The sequence below is a fragment of the Diadema setosum genome, chromosome 2 (assembly GCF_964275005.1).
Source record: "Diadema setosum chromosome 2, eeDiaSeto1, whole genome shotgun sequence".
Classification (NCBI taxonomy): Eukaryota; Metazoa; Echinodermata; class Echinoidea; order Diadematoida; family Diadematidae; genus Diadema; species Diadema setosum.
In genome coordinates this window covers 24,282,067-24,301,455 of record NC_092686.1, presented here as the reverse complement: position 1 = coordinate 24,301,455, position 19,389 = coordinate 24,282,067, and the positions used below count along the sequence as shown (strand labels likewise).

Below are 19,389 nucleotides of genomic sequence, written 5' to 3'. Positions count from 1 at the left end.
TATACCTAGAGGCTCGTTAATCCGAAAATGAAAAAGGGTTCGTTAATCCGAACATTCGTGGCGTTATTCCGAAGGTTCGTTATTCCGAAGATTCGTTAATCCGAAAATGAAATTCGGAACAACGAACCTTCGGAGTAACGAATCTTCGGAATAACGAGCTGTAACCTAGATTACATCATACACTGCAAAAACAACACAACACAAACATAACAAAACAAAAACATGATACATGATGACACGATAATTAATCATGATATTTTGTCAGACCCATAATAATTATGGTATACGTAATTTGCCATTAAACTCTGTAGAAAGGCCTGAGATGTCAGGTGAGGACTGGTTCAAAGGCTATCTGCTGTACTACAGTTGAAAACGTGTTATATACATGTATATGATTATATATATATATATATATATAATATATACTATATATAATATTGTAGGGGGTGGGAGAACTAAATCTACTGGCCAGTTATTTTTTTTTTTCACAGGGATGCTGACTCTTGAGCCCCCCCCCCCCCCCCCCGATGAGTTGCCGGACCGCAGAAAGCAGCGATTCAGATCTCTTAATAAGAGGGAGTTCATTCGCCATATAAATCAAGATGTAGTCCTTATCACCCACTTATTTTGTCTTCCTGAGAAAGAGATTTAAAAAAAAAATCCCACTTTTGCAACTCATATATTATAGCATTCAAACTTGAGGTTATATACTAGACAAAGCAGATTCTACATAGCCAAAACAAGCCATGTTTAATTTCTGTATCATATTAGAGGGGTACATTTTTGTGCTTTCATATACTGTTTACCATTAAGAGCAGTGATTTTAAAAATGTTCGAGTTATCACATTATTTTGATGCATCATAGGTCCTATGTGTAGGTCAGTTGTATCACGAAACACCCTACCATATAAAAATGTCGCGATAAAGCCTAAAATATAAGGGGATATCACCATTTTTTCAGCAAACCATAACTGTAGACGGTTCTTTAAACAATGGTATCACAATTATTGTTCACATTTTGAAAATCTAACAATATTTTTCAACGATCATACTGATTAACATTTTTACATTGATTGTTTCTATTCCTAACTAACATTTTAGAACTATATTTTGAAGCTCTAAAGCTGGGTTTTTGTTTCATCTGCAAATGGTAAATAATGCCTTTTTAGAGCAATAATAGGTTCATACTTTGCACAGTTATTGGCCTATCATTATTCCATGGCCTTATGCAGGATCTCCCCTCCCTCCTCCCCCTCCCCCCCCCCCCCCCTCCTTGGTACAATCTTGGGAACTCGCGAGTGATGGGAGTACTCCGGACAGGAGATGTGGCTCAGAATGGATCTGTTTTTGGTGCGAGATCGAATCCTGCTGTGAGTCTGAGCACAATATTGTGTTTATCACGCCGTCCTTCTCCCAGCCACCCTTCCCCCTTAAAAAAGAAGAAGAAGCAAAACAATGTGTTCCTCGAATATGACATAAAAAGAAGATCCCGTAAGTGTCAGGGAGTCACAACTCATGCAATCCAATCCCATTTCATTCATTCATCTTATAGAGAGCAGATGCAAAACTAGCGATGAATTAGTGGTACACCCCATTAAAAAGACTGCAGTTGAATATGGGCTATCTAGCAATCCGGATGTCTTGAGTTTGAATCCTGATTGAATCCCATTTTCGTCTATTTTCATATATATATATATACATATATATATATATATATATATATATATATATATATATATATATGCATACATAATATTGATATATTGATGCAACATCCTATGATAGGCACAGGCATACTTGTGCATGGTATACTTATGAGGTATACAGTTCGTTATTCTGAGGGTTCGTGAGTTACGCACTTTTTTCTCATTTTCTGGTTAACGAACTGTATTCGTGTTCGGACACTAAAACATCTGTATACAATATACTGAATTTGAGTGCTTCAGAGTAGCGAATCTTCGGAATAACGAACGACAACAACATCACCAACCACAGCAGCAGCTATGGCATGATACCGCCGTGTTGTTGGAGCGCATGTTCATTTACAAATAACAACATTGTCTCTCCATTATTTCTTTGGTGTTCAGGCAATTTGTGATTCAGTTTGACATGTTTCCATTCTTTTCCATAAAAACCTGGTTAGAGAGGTGCTTATTAAAGTTCACTGTCCCATTGCCATGTCACTATCATTTCAAGCATAATTATATAGGATTATACGTCGGGCGGTCTGCTGCATTTTTCCCCCTTCATAAATATATTCCTTTTCTTTGACATTGATTAGTCATCGTTAATATTTCAAAGAAAAAATACAAGTTCTATTTACTTTGTTTATTCTGTTGTCAGTTTGTTGAAAAATAATTATCAATGATGTTATTTTGTATATTGACATGAATGACTGTAAAAAATGCAGAAATAAAACCGAACTAAACCAAAAACAAACACGGTACTTTTTGTTATACTGTATTTTTTTTCTTTTCCGATTTCTTTTTTTTTTATTGACTCAATGAAAAAAAAAGAAATCGGAAAAGAAAAAAAAATACAGTAACAAAAAGTACCGTTTTTGGTTTAGTTCGGTTTTATTTCTGCATTTTTAACAGGATTATCTTTACCCTCAGGAATATTCTATGCCTCAAGATTATTTTTTTTTTCTCCATCCACGAGACGCACTCGACCGAGTGAATCGACTATGAGAGTATCGCTACAAGCATTAAACGTTATTTTCACACTCTTCATCATTAGTATAACAACTTTGGTTCCGTCATTCGTATCCGGGCAATTACCCCCAGAGGGCAATTACCCCCCTGCTAGATACTGGTTAGTGGTAAGGTTAGAGTAAAGATTAGGGTTAGGGTAGGTTTAGGGTTAGGAGTTTGGGTTAGGACGAGGATTAGGTTCAGGATTAACTAGGGCCAGGGAAAGGGTCCGGGGTAATTGCCCGGGGGTAATTGCCCTAGACCCATTCTTTTTCGGATAAATGAATTTTGGAATAACGATTATAAACCCTATTTCACTTTCGGATCGACAAACCTTCAGAATAACGAAAATCATTTCATTTTCGGATTGACGAACCTTCAGCATAACGAACCATGCGTTCCTTTTCGGAGAAACAAACTTTCAGAAAACTGGATACACTTTATGCAATGCATGGATGAAAAAGAATGACAGAATAAACGGAATGTGTTTGTGAGTACGGGGTGTATGAAGTACATTTTAGTCCTATGTAGGACATCTTAAATGAAGTCAAACTTCTAGGCAATTCCAGGCTAATTCCATCCTGGAGGTTGGGGATTGGAGAGATGTTGACACTCTTGCAAATAACCACACCAGTTCTAATATCAACCACTAATTGGGTACAGATAGTGTGTGGGCATGACATGGGGTTAAAACGGTTGTATTACAACATTTCAGAGGCAATTCTACTCTATTTTATAGGCAAGTTCATACTTATACCATTTCTATTGTACCGGTAACAACATAATTTTTAAGTTATTTTATGTACGTAGTTTATTGTATCAGTGGTAGGTTAAATACAAAGCTAGAGGTAATACATCATGAAGGATTATTACAACAAGATTATTAGTTCGGTTGTGTTAATTAACCAATGAATGATTGGTTCAGCAGGTGTAGGGTCTCCACAACACAATGATATCACACACCAGTAGACGTTGAATGTACACAAAGAACACTCATCAAGCCAGAGATTTTTCTCCTTTCTGGGGAAAATCTCTTTGCATCAAGCAGAGAAAAAAAGTTTGTGTGCTGCCCTCAACGGCAATTTAGCGTAGCTGCGCTTGAGGATTGCAAAGATCTCGCGAGGCTGCGCTAGGCGGCGACAACACGCGAGCGCTAGTATAGATCCAGCAGGGCTAGGGTACGATGATTACAAGAACAGACTATCGGAGGCAACTTTAGAAATACATTTGTATTACAAACGTGGTAAACCTGAGCGAACGTAAAGCTCATTCGCCAACAGCTACAGCTTATTCCAGATGAGTCAGTGAACGGTATGTTATTAAGTTTGGGTAGCGAGAGTATCTGGGAGCTAGACAGTTGTATCTGAAAAGCCACTTTTTGTTTTGTGCAACTCAACGTCAACGACATCAGACTGAGCTACACTACTATTACTAACGTTAGTTTGTATGGCGCCAAGATTTGAACAGCGTAATAACAATAACATCTCGTCTAACATCACAGTGAACATAGTGTACCGTTAGTGTACCAGTTTTCGACAGGACCCATATTTCGACACCCAGCAGATAATTCTTATTAAATTCTATACTCATTACAAACGTCTGACTTCAACAATCAACCAAGTTATCAATCACATTTCTAGTCTTATATAAACACCGTTTGTCACTTGTCATCATTATCCACGGTAGAATATTTAGGAGAAAAGCAACACAGTGTCAGCAGAAATGTTGATGTCAGCCATGTTTAGGGGTTCAAAACAATATGACGCATTTTGTATACATCGCCGTAAAATGAAATTCACCCATGTCGGTTATCTTACTTTAGTATCAGTTTGTTTGCCAAATCCTGATGTTTGATTTCATAATCGTCTTTAGTAATTTCATGGCTGAATTCGTGATAAATGAGCAAACTTGTAGAAAGAGTTGGCTTTGAGAATGTGGCACCAGATTTCGACATTCCCATCAAGACACGTTATAGAGGAAACAACAAGTTCTTGCGCCGGTATGATTGCTAGTTTGCGTCCACAATGCAGTGTACGCGTATTGTACGCGCCATGTGATTTCTGTGTGATGCGCGCTGTGATTGTGTCGAAAAATGATGCTGGGTGTCGAAATCTGATGCCAGCGACGGCGTGACGGAAATTGCTTAAAAATTGAACGCGAGTGCATTCAAATGGGAATTCGTTTAAGGCATATTATTATTGGCCTTTGTAGCTCAACTTCATATCGAAATTCCGAGGTAAAACGGTGCAGTATTGATGGTAAACAAGGAAATGTGCTAAAGTGTCGAAAACCGGTACCCTTACTGTACGTAACTGTTAATAGTCATAGACTCTCACAGCTGTTAGAATCTAGACTCTAATTAATGATATGCCAATGAAATTAGTTTGTAGATAGCCGAAGAATGTAGTCTAGATCTACCTATATTCTGCTAGTATAGATCTAACTTGTTACAAGTAGCACTAAGTTTAACTAGACTAGACATACGAATTTAAAGGGTGTGTAGTAAGGGCCTACCCACAGACTGTCCAGTTCTGGTCGAGGTGAGGATTTAACGTTTATAGCTTTTAACGTTTTGCGAGATATTCAGAAACCACTAGCGTCTATGAGATGTCAAAGAGCATGCGGCATACTCGTGAAATAGGCCCCACCACTGCGTGTCCGTACAAATACTACGGCGGCTCGCCTGTTTATACTCGTGAATTCAGCCCCACCGTGTGGCGTTCATCGGTAGATAAGCACGGCGGTGGGGCTTTCTTCCACAGTATAATACTCGTGAATGCGGCCCCATCAAACGGCGTTTACGCGAGATGCATACGGCGGTGGGGCCGATTTCCACAGCATAGCATCTTTCGTCCTCCCTTTCTCCCGTTTTTTTCTTTGGTCTTCTACTTTTTATTCTCGGAAGGACTCCCTAATGTCCCTTGACTAATTTAATGGCCAATTTAACCATAAATACAACCCTACCTAACCCTAAACCCTAACCCTAACCTAACCTTGCTTGCTAACGCACGGGTGCACGCGCACTGCGGTGGGGCCTATTTCACGATTTTGCCGAGCATGCAGTTCTAAGGGGTATCAAAAGTTTATTTGATTAAAATCGGTTTTGAAATGGCTGAGATATCCAAAAACAAGGTGAAACAAAGAGATCCTAATATAAAGTTGTGGCATGTCGCCTTTAAAGGGCAAGTTCACCTGCGTTAACATAAGGATTGAGAGAATGTAGCAATATTACATTGTAATAGACGAATTGAAAGTTTGAGGAAAATCAGACAATCCGTTCAAAAGTTATGAATTTTTGAAGTTTTTGTGCAGTCACTGCTGGATGTGAGAAGACTAAAAAGTCTACTGCAGTGTATGATGTCACATGCGTTCAACAATATAAGGAAAATATAAGTTAAAGAGAATTTCACAAAATTTCATCTTTTGAAAAAAGTACACATTCCCTTGACTCGTTACTGACATATGTTATGGGTAATATTATTCCCATTGCCTTTAGAAAGAGGCAAGTCAAGTGCTCTTTTAATATGCGAAAAAAGTGAAAATATGTTGAATTTTCTTTACATTTTCTTTATACTGTAAAAGTGGATATTTTCGCGCGACTAATTTTTCGCGCTAGGCCGGGTCAGAAGAGTTTCGCGTGTTTTTAATTCTGCGGAATCAAGACATCACGCACAGGAACGTATGGCAAGCAAAAATATTCGCGTGTTTTTATTTTCGCGCTAGTTTCTGGTTGCGCGAAATGCGCGAAAATTTCAACACCGCGAAAATTTCCACTTTTACAGTACTGTTATACTCATATGACATCACAAGCTTTAGTAGTCTCCTCATCCAGCGGTTCCAACACAAAACTTTAAAAATTTCATAACTTTTGCATCGATTGTCCAATTTTCCTCAAACTTTCACTGGTGTGTTCTACTAATATTGCTGCATTCTCTTAATCCTTATGTTTATGAAGGTGAACTTGTCCTTTAATTAGATTTAACCAATAGACCTCTAGTATTCTAGCACTTTTTGGGATATCTCGGCCATTTGGAAACCAATTTTCATCAAATAAACGTTGAATCCTTCTTAAAATTACATGCTTTTTCATATTTCATAAGAGGCTTTTCATTAATCTCACTTAGGAATGTTCAAAACATGAATCCTGTACAGTCCCTTTAATCCCAGAAAAAAAAAAAGTCTTTGGACGCTCATAAGTTTTTGACTGTAGCCCGCCCAACGACCAGACGCTGTACGAATATATTATAGCGACACTACTACTAGCCCGAATTGACCCCGGCTTCGCACGAACGGCGTCTCCGTGCACCAGCAACACTTGTGTACAGCGACAGCTACAGGGCTGTGTATAGTATACTTTTAGTCAAAGGAGCCAGGAGTTATCACAATATTAGACCTTCCTAACTGGTTATTTATTATACTGACACATCACCTGCATCGATCTATCTACTTAGTATGGTAGCTTTACTACACATCGACCACCCTTTTTGAAACCGACCGCGTAGTTTTGGCGCACAGAACGCGGCTTAGTGCGCACTGCACTGCGCGTAGAGCACATAAATAAAAATGTATTGTTATTGGCTTTGACCATTGATGAGGATGTGTTGGAAAACGCGAAAATTCACTGTTCATTAATGGTTTTAATCAAGGACAAAATTTTGAATGAATATTTTAACAAAATCGCAATGTAATGTCAATGCATTTTCTAAAAAGCTTCGTACAACACGATGTTCAATACAACTCAGTTTGTGTGCATTTTCAATACAAAAACTGGTCGATCTAAAAAAGGAGTGGCACCGCGGGGAGCTGAAAAGAGGGCACTTAAGTTCGACTGCGATATTTTTGCACTGAAACTTCGAATTGAAAAGGGAACAACAGCATTTGATAGTGCTGGATTTTCTCAATCACGTAGGTCAAGTTTTTACGTGAATTTCAGTGATGAATATTCTTTTCAGGCAAATAGAAATTAGGCGGTCGATGAGTAGTAGGACCAACCATACTTGGCAACGGGGCAGGGCTGTGTAGCTATACATCTAACAACGTTAGACGTCTACCTAGAGAATTTAGTTAGTATTTTGTAACTTAACTGTGACCAGCTCCAGGGTTATTTGTAAACTGTACCAGACGACAGCATGCATAATATAGAATCGAATAGACTGTTTAACCTTTTATACAACTACTTCCTCTAAGTATTTTTCTATGCTATGAATGGAGTATGATCTACATGACTACATCTTGTCTAGAAACTGTCAGTAGGTTCTCAAACTTACAGTCTGTGTACGTGTGTGTGTGTGTGTGTGTGGACTAAATACCGGTACTGTAAATTTACTGTCTGCAATTTTATTTTCTTTTTTTGGGGGGGGGGGGGGGTGGGGGGGTGGGGGGGGGGAGAAGGGGCAATAAACAGGATATCACCAGTCAGTCTGAGCAGTGAAAACTTCAGGCATTCATTTTTTTTTTTTTTTTTTTCCTAGTTAGTAGGAGATGTTTATGTCAACAAGTTGGGCTCGTGAACCCCCTGTGTTATCACAACTCCCAAGGTCAATGATGTAGTATTAGGGTTTTTCTGAAGCAAGATTTGTTGTCGGGTGGAACATCCCCTGAAGAGACAGCTAGCTGAAGTGACTTTGCGCCAACTGTCAACTATACCCATGGGATGGCGGTCATGGCGGTGTGTGTGCAGTTCCTAGGAAAAGCTCCAGAGAAGACTTCTGCAAAATGCCATTTTCCCTAGTTCTCTGTAGAAGGGGAATGCTGTTTTTTAGCTGTGCACACTTAGTTTATGTAGTTATTTTATATGGCACTGTACATACACCACACCAGACCCGCCAAACAGTGCGAAAGTGTACATCAGATGGTGGACTGTACTTACTCGGAAGAAGAAGGGATATGCTAGTTCCAGATTCTTAGAGATACCCCCCCCCCCCCCCCCCCTTTTCAAGGACAGGTCTGCCTTCATAAACTTTACATGTGAATTGAGATTAAACAGCAATATACATTAAAGTAGAACACAGTGAAAGTTTTTTTTTTTTTAACTCCATTAAAAAACTTATGAATTTTTAAAGTTCCTATGTAGTCACTACTGGATGACAAGACTACTACAGTTGATGATGTCACATGCGTAGAATGATATAAAAGGGATATAAAGAGAATAACACACAATTTAATTCCATGAAAAAAGTACACATTCCCTCAGCTTGTAACTGACATACTGTATGTGACGGCAGGGCTGCCAACTCTCACTCATTGAGAGTGAGACTCACTCATTTTAGTCCTTTCTCACTCTAAAACTTTATTTCATTTGCATGCATTTCTATTGATCTCACTCATTTTGACTCCGAAATTATAGCATTGGCCTATGGGAGTCTCACTCTCAAGTAGTTTCCAATGTTGGCAGCCCTGTGACGGGTAATATTACTCCTGCACTGCCTTGTGAAAGAGACAAGCCATGTGTTCTTTTATTATGCAAGAAAAATGAAATTATGTTGATATTGCTTTATATTTTCTTTGTATTGTACCAATGAGTATTAAATTTGACATCACCAGCTGTAGTAGTCTCTGTATTTTTTAGTGATATCGAAACTAAAACTTTTGAATGGATTGTCTGATTTTACTCAAAATTTCACCAATGTGTTCTATATTGACAAACACTAAGAAGCCACACTCCTACACGTGTAGCTATACCCCTATTTCAGATTCTTTTTTTTTTTTTTTTCAGGAGTTGGAAACTAATTCAATTTAGGATCCTATTTCAGGACTGTTTGGGGTAAGATTTATTTAAAAAAAAAAAAATTAATAAATACTACAGACCCCTATTTCAGCAGTATTTCAGGCTTCTTTTCCTTAATTGAGTTTCTGGGCCTATACTGTACCCCTTTCCCCGAAAAATGGAGAACGTACATGTGGTATGGATGACTGTCTGAGTGAGAAGCATATTAGTCATTGTGTTCAGACTTTAGGTCAAAGAGTGGTGATGTTCATAATACATGTACCTATAATGTACTCTGAAGTCTGATCGGTAAGCATGAGTCACTAAATATTTTTGTGGTGGTGGTAATACATGTACCGTATCACCTTTGTAATTTATACAAAATTGTGCATTGTAGTCAAGATACCACTTCGCTCCTTGCATAACAAAATAATTGAAAAAAAAAAAAAACCCAGACAGAATATTCTTGAAATAATTAACATCATTCAACTTTCTACTCAGCATGGCTATGAACTAGGCACTGCCTCATATAAAAACTGTTTTTGTGAATGTTTGCACCAAATACTCTCAAACAGATATGGCTCAGACACCGTCGTCCCGCCGCTCGTCGGCCAAAAAGCCGCGGCAGGAGGGCACCTTTGTGCACTTTGAGAATCCAGAAATACCCAGCATTTTTGTAGAGGGCCACGATGACCAAGGGGACGAGGGACCCTCTATCCCACCTGTGAGTGAGAGACTGGCCTATCTGCGCCCCTCGAGAGAGCTGCTGGAGTACTACCGGAAGAAGATTGCAGAATTTGACAGTGAGCACCAAGACATGCTGCAGAAGCTGGATCAGTATAGGACAACATATGAGCAACAGGTAGGCACTTGGTGTTCTTCTCATGCTTTCCGTTACAGTGGAAGATGCACAGGTCCTGGTAGTAATACTCGGCTAAAAGACAACACTTGTACAAGCGACTTCCGTCATGATAAAGTCCTAAGAATTTTGTTCATTGGCAGTTAGTTTGTTTGTTTGTTTTTTGGAATATATTGAGATTTTGTTATAGCTGAACAATGAAGTACATATAAAGATATATAGATCATATATTTTGGACCCGAATTAGCTGTAACTAGATTTCCTTTGTACACTTGTTTGTTATAATGGGAGTGCACTGTATAATGATGCACAACTTCAGAAGCTTGTGGATCAGCAAGAATTAGATGCACAAGTCATGACTGCACACTAACCCATTTTCTCTACTGGTCTGACCTGTCTGTTTGACCAGTACAACTGTAGGTACCCAGTTTTTTCATGTTCTACTTGTCCATTCCTGAAAAAGTTACTGGTCCAACAGTGATATTTACTCAACAGTGATGTTTACTGGTCAGGGACCATCGAACCGGTGCAAGTGTGCAGCGTCGCACAAGTTTAACATGCTAGTTGGCTTACTGTTTGATAGACTGTTTACAAAATTGATCGGATCAGTGCATTCAATGTCGCCAATTCCTTAATTATGCCTGTGCATCATAAATTATGTTGCATAAAAACAGAGCATGAAAATGCTAGCATGGCAAAATAAAATCAAGTTTCCCTTCACGTGACTAAAAGCACTGAGTCGTGCATCCAAGTGCAAATATCTATTGAGAAATTCTCTTGATGCTGGCTATGCACAAATTTGTTTGAAAAAGATTATTGGAAGAATTTTACCATCATATGGGTCAATAGTGTACTAAATATTGACACTGAATTGAAAAATCTGAGAAGTTAAAACTGCCCCTTGCTACTTGTAACTTTACTTGTTTACAATGTACTACAAAATATCATTATGATATATTGATATGGTCAGTTTATAAAGCGATAGCTTGAAAACCAAGTAGATATGCAAATCATGCTGCCGGAAAAAACAAAACCAAAACAAAACAAAAAAACTTTTGATAAGTATTGTGTATACATGGATGTAGATGTGAATATGGCAACTATGAATATGCAATTTGTGTAAAACTTAATGCTAATTATTCCTCTGCACCAGAAGACATTTGAAGATCACATTTTGTATGACCACATACAGTGGTTCTGCTGTGTGTATGAAGAGTTTAATGCCAAAACGAAGTACTTCCATTCTTGTTATGCTGAGATATTTGCAATCAGTTTTTATTCATAACTTCAAGAATATACCTTGTGTTGTCACAAGGGAGATATGACTGGAAAGGTTTTATTTTGCTTTATCTGATGATGGACTTACTTTAAAAAAAAAGAATGGTGCTAGCCCATTTTGCGATCAAACTCTTTATATGCTATGGAATGAAAATGCATATTTGTGAAGCAGCATCAAACCTTCAAAATGACTCTTGGTACCAACACCTTCCTTTTGGGTGTTTGCGCCGTCATTAAATGCCATTGGTGTTTGCCCCAGTAGCACAAGATGCAGTGGGAGATGAGACAAAGGGAGGAGGAGATCGCTGAGCTGCAGAAGGCCTTGAGTGACATGCAGGTCTACCTCTTCCAGGAGCGGGAGCAGGTCCTCCGACTCTATGCAGAGAACGACCGACTGAAGCTCAGGGAGCTGGAGGACAGGAAAAGGTGGGTGGACTGCTGACTACTTTATTTGCTCCAAATCATCAAAAAAAGACAGAAAGAAGATATACGTACATGGAAACTTAAAGCATTCAGTGTTGTTATCAAGTAGTGATACGGGCGACTCTTGTTAAAACTGAGTTCTCATGACCGGCAGTTTTTTTTTTGTTACATCAAAATTTTGTTAGTGCAAAACAAATGTACTACATAAAGATGTATAGATTAAGTGATTTTGGACTTAAATTTCACTTCATTGTATCAGAAATTTTATAACCATATTTGTTATGATGGTAGTGCACTGTATTGGTCATTATCATGTACAGTTGAATAGTAAGGCTTATCTTAGCCCTTCTGTGGTATTTTGCAATGTTTCTTCTTCTTTTTTTTTCAAAACGGGTGCGGATTCCTTATTACATTGTTGTTATTCTTAAAATTGTGTGGTATTGTGTCCATTATCAGAAAAGTAAAATACAATTTTTCCACCAAAAATATTCCTTTTCGGCCCTTGGAATATTGTGCTGTTAAGAAGGCTGGCATCCCTTGGTTATATGCCTACCTGCCAGTGCCTGTATGATACAAACATGTTTCACTTTAATATCTCATACTTTCTGCCTTTAACCATGGGATACAACATACATCCTTACCGTCTCTCTGATTCTCTGCAGGATCCACCACCTTCTGGCACTGAATGGACCTGGTGAGCCCGAGGTCACTTACTTTCACAAGGAGCCTCCTGCGCGGGCAGTGGTCAAGCAGCATCCGGCCAACAAGAGACACCCACATTCTGATGGTACGGGGCATTGTCCTTTTGACTCTTTGCTTTTTTCACTGATTTATAAAACGGCACATCTCCACTAGTGCTTCGACGATTGAAACAAGTGTCTGGAAACTAACTAGTGATGAACAGAGATGACTGTATATGCCAAATATTTCGAGATGTTTTTATGTTTGTGAATTTCGCGAGTGGAGTGCTATTCGCGGATTTAAAGACATGCGAAAACATTAACTCCAATCCCGACTTGAATGTGACATGCAAGCATATAATTCTCCATTCAGTATTAACTCACTGTATTCTACAATCGTGAATTTCACCACTTATGAAATTGTCGGGAAGTCCTGATTTGCAAAAATTTAGACTCATTAAAGGGATCGTTTAGTTTTGGTTGAGACCTAATTCAAGATTTCTAACATTTTTTGGTGAGATAATGAGAAACTTCTTATGAAATATGAAAGAGCATGTAATTCTATGAGGAGTTCAATGTTTATTTGATGAAAATTGGTTTTGAAATGGCTGAGATATCCAAAAAAGAGTGATTCTAATAAAGTGTGGGACCCACACTTTATTACACTTGCTTTGCTTTACTTTGTTTTTGGATGTTTCAGTCATTCCAAACCCGATTTTCATCAAATAAACTTTGAATTCCTCTTTATATGGTATGCTCTGTACTATATCATAAGTGTTTTCTTGGTATCTCGCAAAAAGTTAAAAGCCCAATTCTCATCTCCACCAATAGTGTACCATCCCTTTAAATATATGGCATATACAGTACCTGATATTGTTGATTCCTGTTTTGTCACCATAGCCTTCCTTTTGAGACAAAAAAAAAAAAAAAATGCAAAAGTTTGGAAAGCCATAGCCAAATGCTGTGGCACATAAATGGCTAAAAGAAGTACAGACTTGCTAGTAAAATCTCATGCTGAAGGCAGGAACACAAACATATTGGTATTGTAGCTGCTAATCAGTGACTTCCAGATTGAAGATGCCAGGTTGATTAAGGAAACTGAGATTGAATTTTGCATGTCGGGTAACATTTTTATACCTCATGGGTCTACATTAGATGCAATCCTCCGGACCAGATGAAGGTTAGTAAGGGAGAAGATGATTGAGATGGATCGATGACTTGAGAGATTTGAGTGAACTTGAGGTCATTTGTGATGAAGATAAAGTCGTCAAAGGTGGAAGGCTCTCCGGTATATGAAATTAAAGTCTGATTTATTTTTTGTAAAACCAGCCCAAAGATACTATCATTTCTAATTTCCATATCAAATGGAATTAATCACACACACACAAACAAACACATAGTTGCCTTCAACAGCAGGTGAAAGTTTTCAGATAATGCTTATGTCACATGTGGTCATGTTACATATGCAATAAGAACTGATATCGGCTTCAGGTCTCACCATTTGAAACATCCTTGTCTTTACACTCCGCAGAAAATGGGTTTGGCTTGAAGTCGGCCCTGCCTCTCCGGGGGAGCTCAGCGGCCAACATCAGAGCATCATCAGCATCAGCAGCAGCAGCAACAGCAGGAGCAAGACATCCGAAGAGAAGTCAACAGAGTAAGAGGAGCTGTGGTGGCTCATCACATGAGATCACAGGACTTGTCAATCCTAAAGTTCCTGGTTCAAGTCCCCTGCAGCAATGGTTGCACCCTCTGGGCAAGGGAGCTTCATCCCCACTGCCGAGTCTCTGTGTATGGGACTTACCATTTGCCCTATGGTTGCTGCCTTGCAAGCATTTATTGCACTCTTAGTGGACTTCTTGAATGAAATCATAATTCAATTCATTGCAAAGGCCATGTCCACAAGGAATGCAGTGGCTTCTGAAAACCTGGGGGCATTTCATCAAGCATTTTGTCGGATATTTTTTCTTAAAATTTGCTCTCAGCTAGTCAGATTTGTACAAGGATATCAGTAGCTTAAAGCAGCTTGCTAGGGAAACAAAAATTCTGACAAAAACACTTGATGAAATGACCCCTAGACAGCTACAATATGATGCTCTGAATTCCAGTGTGTAGAAGATCTAACAAATAATTTAAATCTCTGTTCTCAAACTTGGACAAACTTTGATGAAGCTTATCAGTGCACTTAAAGGGGCACACGCTCCATAAGCTTTCTTCTCCTGTGATTCCGTCCAACGTTTCTTAAAATTTTCTTTTTTTTTTTAATTTTTATGATGGAGGAGGAAGAGTTTGGGACTTTTGTAGAGGTTGACTTTGTGCACTTTGTGTATTAGAAACCTGGACAGGCAAGAAGGAGAATGCACCCGATCCTGGCAAGACCCAAGACGTGGAGGTGTTGCTGCTGCAAATTGAAGCGCTTCAGAGTCAGATGGCTGAACAGGCAAGATTGTCCAAAGAACAGGTGAGTGTTCCAAGAGACAAGCTGTATGCATGCTTCATGAAGACTTGCCCCCTTCCTCCCCCCACTCTCCCCCCCCCCAAAAAAAAACAACAACAAAACAAACAAAACAAAACAAAACAAAACAAAACAAAACCCAAACAAACAGCAGAGAGAAAAAAACATTTAAAACAGATCAAAAGTTAGTACTAATCAGTTGAGCTGTCCACTTGACTGACAAAAATACAAGGAAATATTCATGTGTGTTTATGTATGTACCTTTGCACACTTCATTTGTGTCTGAATGCTGTTATTATGTCGTGGATATAAATGGTTTATCAAAACGATGATTTGAACATATTTCTGTACACAATCCATACTACATAGTGTTTATTTGTTCCTGACTGCTCTCATATCTGTACATTAGATGAGTAGGTGAGGCTTATTTGCAGCACTCATCAGGGTTAGTGCAAACTACTAGGTGAATGCACCGCAATGTATAATTGCATTGTGCAAAGCCCACGCAAAGTTCGTATTTTGCAATGGAGAGATGCAAACATGATAGAGTAGCTTCCCATGAAGCATGACAGTGCACAAGGTCTGATGCTGTAATATACAAATGATGCACAGGATAGAGTGTGTTAGTGAAGGTGCGGCGCGCTCGAGAGTATTGACAATGGTGCGACATGCACGAGGCGCAGCCGAGTGCATGTTTGCAACCGTTGTCAATACTCGAGAGTGCGCCGCACCTTCACTAACGCCACGAAATAATCCTGTGCATCATTTGTTTTATAAAATGGGTCGAAAACTAACAGCATTATTCACGTACCTTTGTGGGTCAATACCAGTCAGCTACATGTAGCACTTGCTCAAAAGTCAAGATGTCCGAAGATGTTCGTCCCAAACATTTACGCACGTCGCACTCGGAAATCCCGCACATAAGTAGTGTACGTACGTATAAGCTAGAGTATACGTACGCCACGTGTTATGCACAAGAAAGGCCGCCGGCTGTTGTGGCAGCCCGCGGCCCGAACTAGAAGTTGTTTACAGGATTGACAGCGCGTATAGTAGCGCGTGACGCACTTGTAACAACTGATTGAGTGCGCACTGCTAGTGTAAACGTTGTGACGTACGTCAGGCCAGGGAGGTGGAAGAGAGACTCTTCTTAGAGTGCATACCTGAAGAAATTAATGCACGCACACGTGACTCATTTCAGCGCTTCCAATTGGCTACATTCTTGAACCCATTTTATAAAACTAATCAACATACTTCTCTATCAGGATGTTGTGTCTGAATGCTCTCATATGGATTTGATGCATCCCTATGCGATGTATGGATGTACAGTAATTCGGTGTGTCTAAAATAGGCCTGAAACTGCTACCAATGGAAGAGCCCCATGTTAGATGCTTTTAGCGTAGTTGTCGTGATATCTTTGATGAGTGGTATTAACTAGACAGCATGACCTGAAATTACCGTGGATTCATAATTTTGACACTTCCCATCTGCTAAGTCTGTTTATAAACATAAATAATTGCATACTAGAACACAACTGTTTCATTTCGTTCTCCCAGGAGAAAGATTTTATTTGTATCACAAAGTGTCTTCAGCAGTACAAAGTAGAAGCACTATCCAAATCAAGAGTTTTACTTAACATACAGTATTACAGGCATCAATACTGTATGTTTGTACCCTTTAGTTGTTGTTTTTTTATGATACAGCTTGCCCAATTTTGAACCTTGCAAATGCAATGTGGAAGAGCTCATTTTCATTTGTATGAAAATGAAAATCAGATTAGTATTATTTGTATCATTATTTGCTTTGGTTGTGAAGGTTTCCATGGAGTAACTGGGAATCGGCCTGTAGTGGAAGCATTCAAACAAGCAGACATATTTTATGAACATGTCTTCAAACATACTACATTTGTCTTTCCTTCATGGCATAGATTGCAGCTTTGATTGAAGACAGACGGGTGCGAATGGAAGAGCTCCAAACCATTGTAGAGCGAGACCAAGCCAAAGTGCAAGCATTGGAAGAGAGGTAGCTTTTCCCTCAACAGACTAGTCTAACTATGAGATGGAGTTGATTTGATGTGTCAGCATGGCAATGTAGTTTGCATGTACCATCTTCCTGGTACAAAAGAACTCTACTCTACATGGCATACACACTGAGAGTTAGTACATGTATATGAGAGAGAACAGAACCCGCCAACCATGCCTTTATTCAAAGTGCCCACATTCTCACACCCATTAGCAATTTGCTAATATAGCTATCTTATTCATATGAAAGGAAGACCAAAAACTACTGAAAAAAGTAGAAACTTTCATGCCATTCTTTTTCTTTTTTGTGATGAATCTATTGCAGTGAACTTTGATTGCTTATAAACTTGGGGACAAGAGTTGCGAGTATGTAGAAAAGAAATATAGATATATCACTAAGACCATTTGTATTACATTGCTTTTGTAGTCTCAGTTGTCCAGATAAGAGCAAAATGTCCACAAATGTCCATACCACTAAATATTCCCTGTTTTAATACAGTTATGAGATTGTGTTCATATCACTTGAGCACCAGTTGGTATGGTAACCAATAAGCTGCTATTAGAATTGCTAGCACCACCGCTAGAGCACCTTTGATGAGTATGGACCTCTTCCTGATCTCGTCCAGGCTCCACAAGACCCAGAATCTCCTATATGACAGCACACGGGACTACCTCCAGCTCAAGTACGAGAGCCGGGCCAACGAGAAGGGGTGGATGGCGGAGAAGGATCGGCTCCTGCAGGAACTGGACAGGTGCAAGGAACAGCTTAACACATCTCATGATGACGTGATACGCGTGTCAGACCAGGCTCTGGAGCAGACGCAGGCACAGAGTATGGAGCTGGAGGTGAGTTGGTGGGATTATATGTTTGGTCCAAATGGAAGGGCCCTTAGGAGGGAAAGTGTAGACAGAAGGTGAAATTTTAGGACACAAGTGTAGTTGTAATTGCTGTAAACCGTGGTGTGGGTTGAGTGCCTATTAACACAGAAAACTTGATAGTGGTGTACACACTGTTCCAAAGTCCCTGGCACAGAAGGGATTTTGGGAATGATAAAAAAAAGAGAAATAGTTTTTTAAACAAAATCAAAGGTAATGCCGACAACTTCGATTCATGATAATGCAACGTCAGGTCAAAATGTAGGCATGCATCTGCTCACAATATCAATGAAATTACAATGAATGTTCAGACATGCAGAATCCATATTAAAAATATTTCATGTTTCGTTGTCCACTGTAATACCTGCAACCCATATTGTATTTCTGCTTAACTTTGAATTGTTTCCAGCACAGGTGCATGTCAATGTGTTATTATTTTACAACATTTTCTTCAGCTTTCTTAGCAAAACGTTTTCAGAAAGCTAAGGAGTCAGAGATAATACCTTCAGGCCTTCATCTAGATGGATACATTGTAAAGCTGTCAAACAGAAGAATTTCTTTAAGATCAAGGCATGATTAGGAAAATGTCAGACATTACCTTCATTACTACTTACTTCATCTCACATTTTTATTTGAATCTTATTATCAAATTTTATTTAAATTTTGTTCAAATGAAGCCTTAAAGGGGGCTCAATACTACAACTGTATTTTGTTTTTTTGACTGGTGGCCTGTTTAGGCCATTAAAATCTTTAAATCTGAAATGTTTGTACACAAAGAAGAATATGTAGTGGCCTGAAATAATAGCAAAAGGAACAGTCCATTTTGAATCGCAGTCGCCTGATGAGACCACCAAAGGATACATTTGTTGGCCCGACTTGGTGGCCTTACGCCAATTTTTAGTGGCCCTGGGTCATCAGGCCACCACAAATGTTGAGCCCTGCCTTAAAGCAGTTTAATCATGCTGGGGCAGTGACTCCTGTCTGTGTTTTGGTTGACATTGATAAAATTTCAATGTTTGCTTTATAGGTCCACTTTCCCATTGTCATTGAAATAAGAATACTGTACGAGCTGAAATTTTCGCGTACAGATATTTTCGCGAATTGCTACTTGGCGGACATTTTCGCGTGTTGTTAATTTCGCGGTTGCGAGGGTCTAACCGAACTTACTTATTTGCGCGTTGTTATTTTCGCGTGTTGTTATTTTCGCGGTTCAAAGGCGATTCGCGAAATTCGCGAAAATAAAACCACCGCGAAAATTTCAGCTCGTACAGTAGGCAGATCTGGGTGTTTCTTCTTCTTGGGTATTTCCAGCTTAAAAATGGATTAATTTGCATTGGTATATGTGCTGCAAGTCATAGAATGCAATGTTCTAAATTATCCAAAAGAATTGGTTAGAGCTGC

General features: G+C 39.1%; 1 protein-coding gene across 1 annotated transcript in view; it reads left to right on the top strand.

The window, feature by feature from the left end:
- Positions 1-3,986: 3,986 nt before the first annotated feature.
- LOC140241046 (coiled-coil domain-containing protein 77-like) overlaps positions 3,987-19,389 on the top strand; it is a 44,885-nt gene continuing 29,482 nt past the window's right edge. The window contains exons 1-8 of the mRNA XM_072320818.1: positions 3,987-4,004; positions 9,975-10,261; positions 11,799-11,962; positions 12,622-12,746; positions 14,171-14,305; positions 14,985-15,100; positions 17,019-17,113; positions 17,739-17,958. Coding sequence (XP_072176919.1) covers positions 9,977-10,261; positions 11,799-11,962; positions 12,622-12,746; positions 14,171-14,305; positions 14,985-15,100; positions 17,019-17,113; positions 17,739-17,958 — 1,140 coding nt within the window. The 5' untranslated portion in view covers positions 3,987-4,004; positions 9,975-9,976. The remainder of the gene's footprint in view (positions 4,005-9,974; positions 10,262-11,798; positions 11,963-12,621; positions 12,747-14,170; positions 14,306-14,984; positions 15,101-17,018; positions 17,114-17,738; positions 17,959-19,389) is intronic.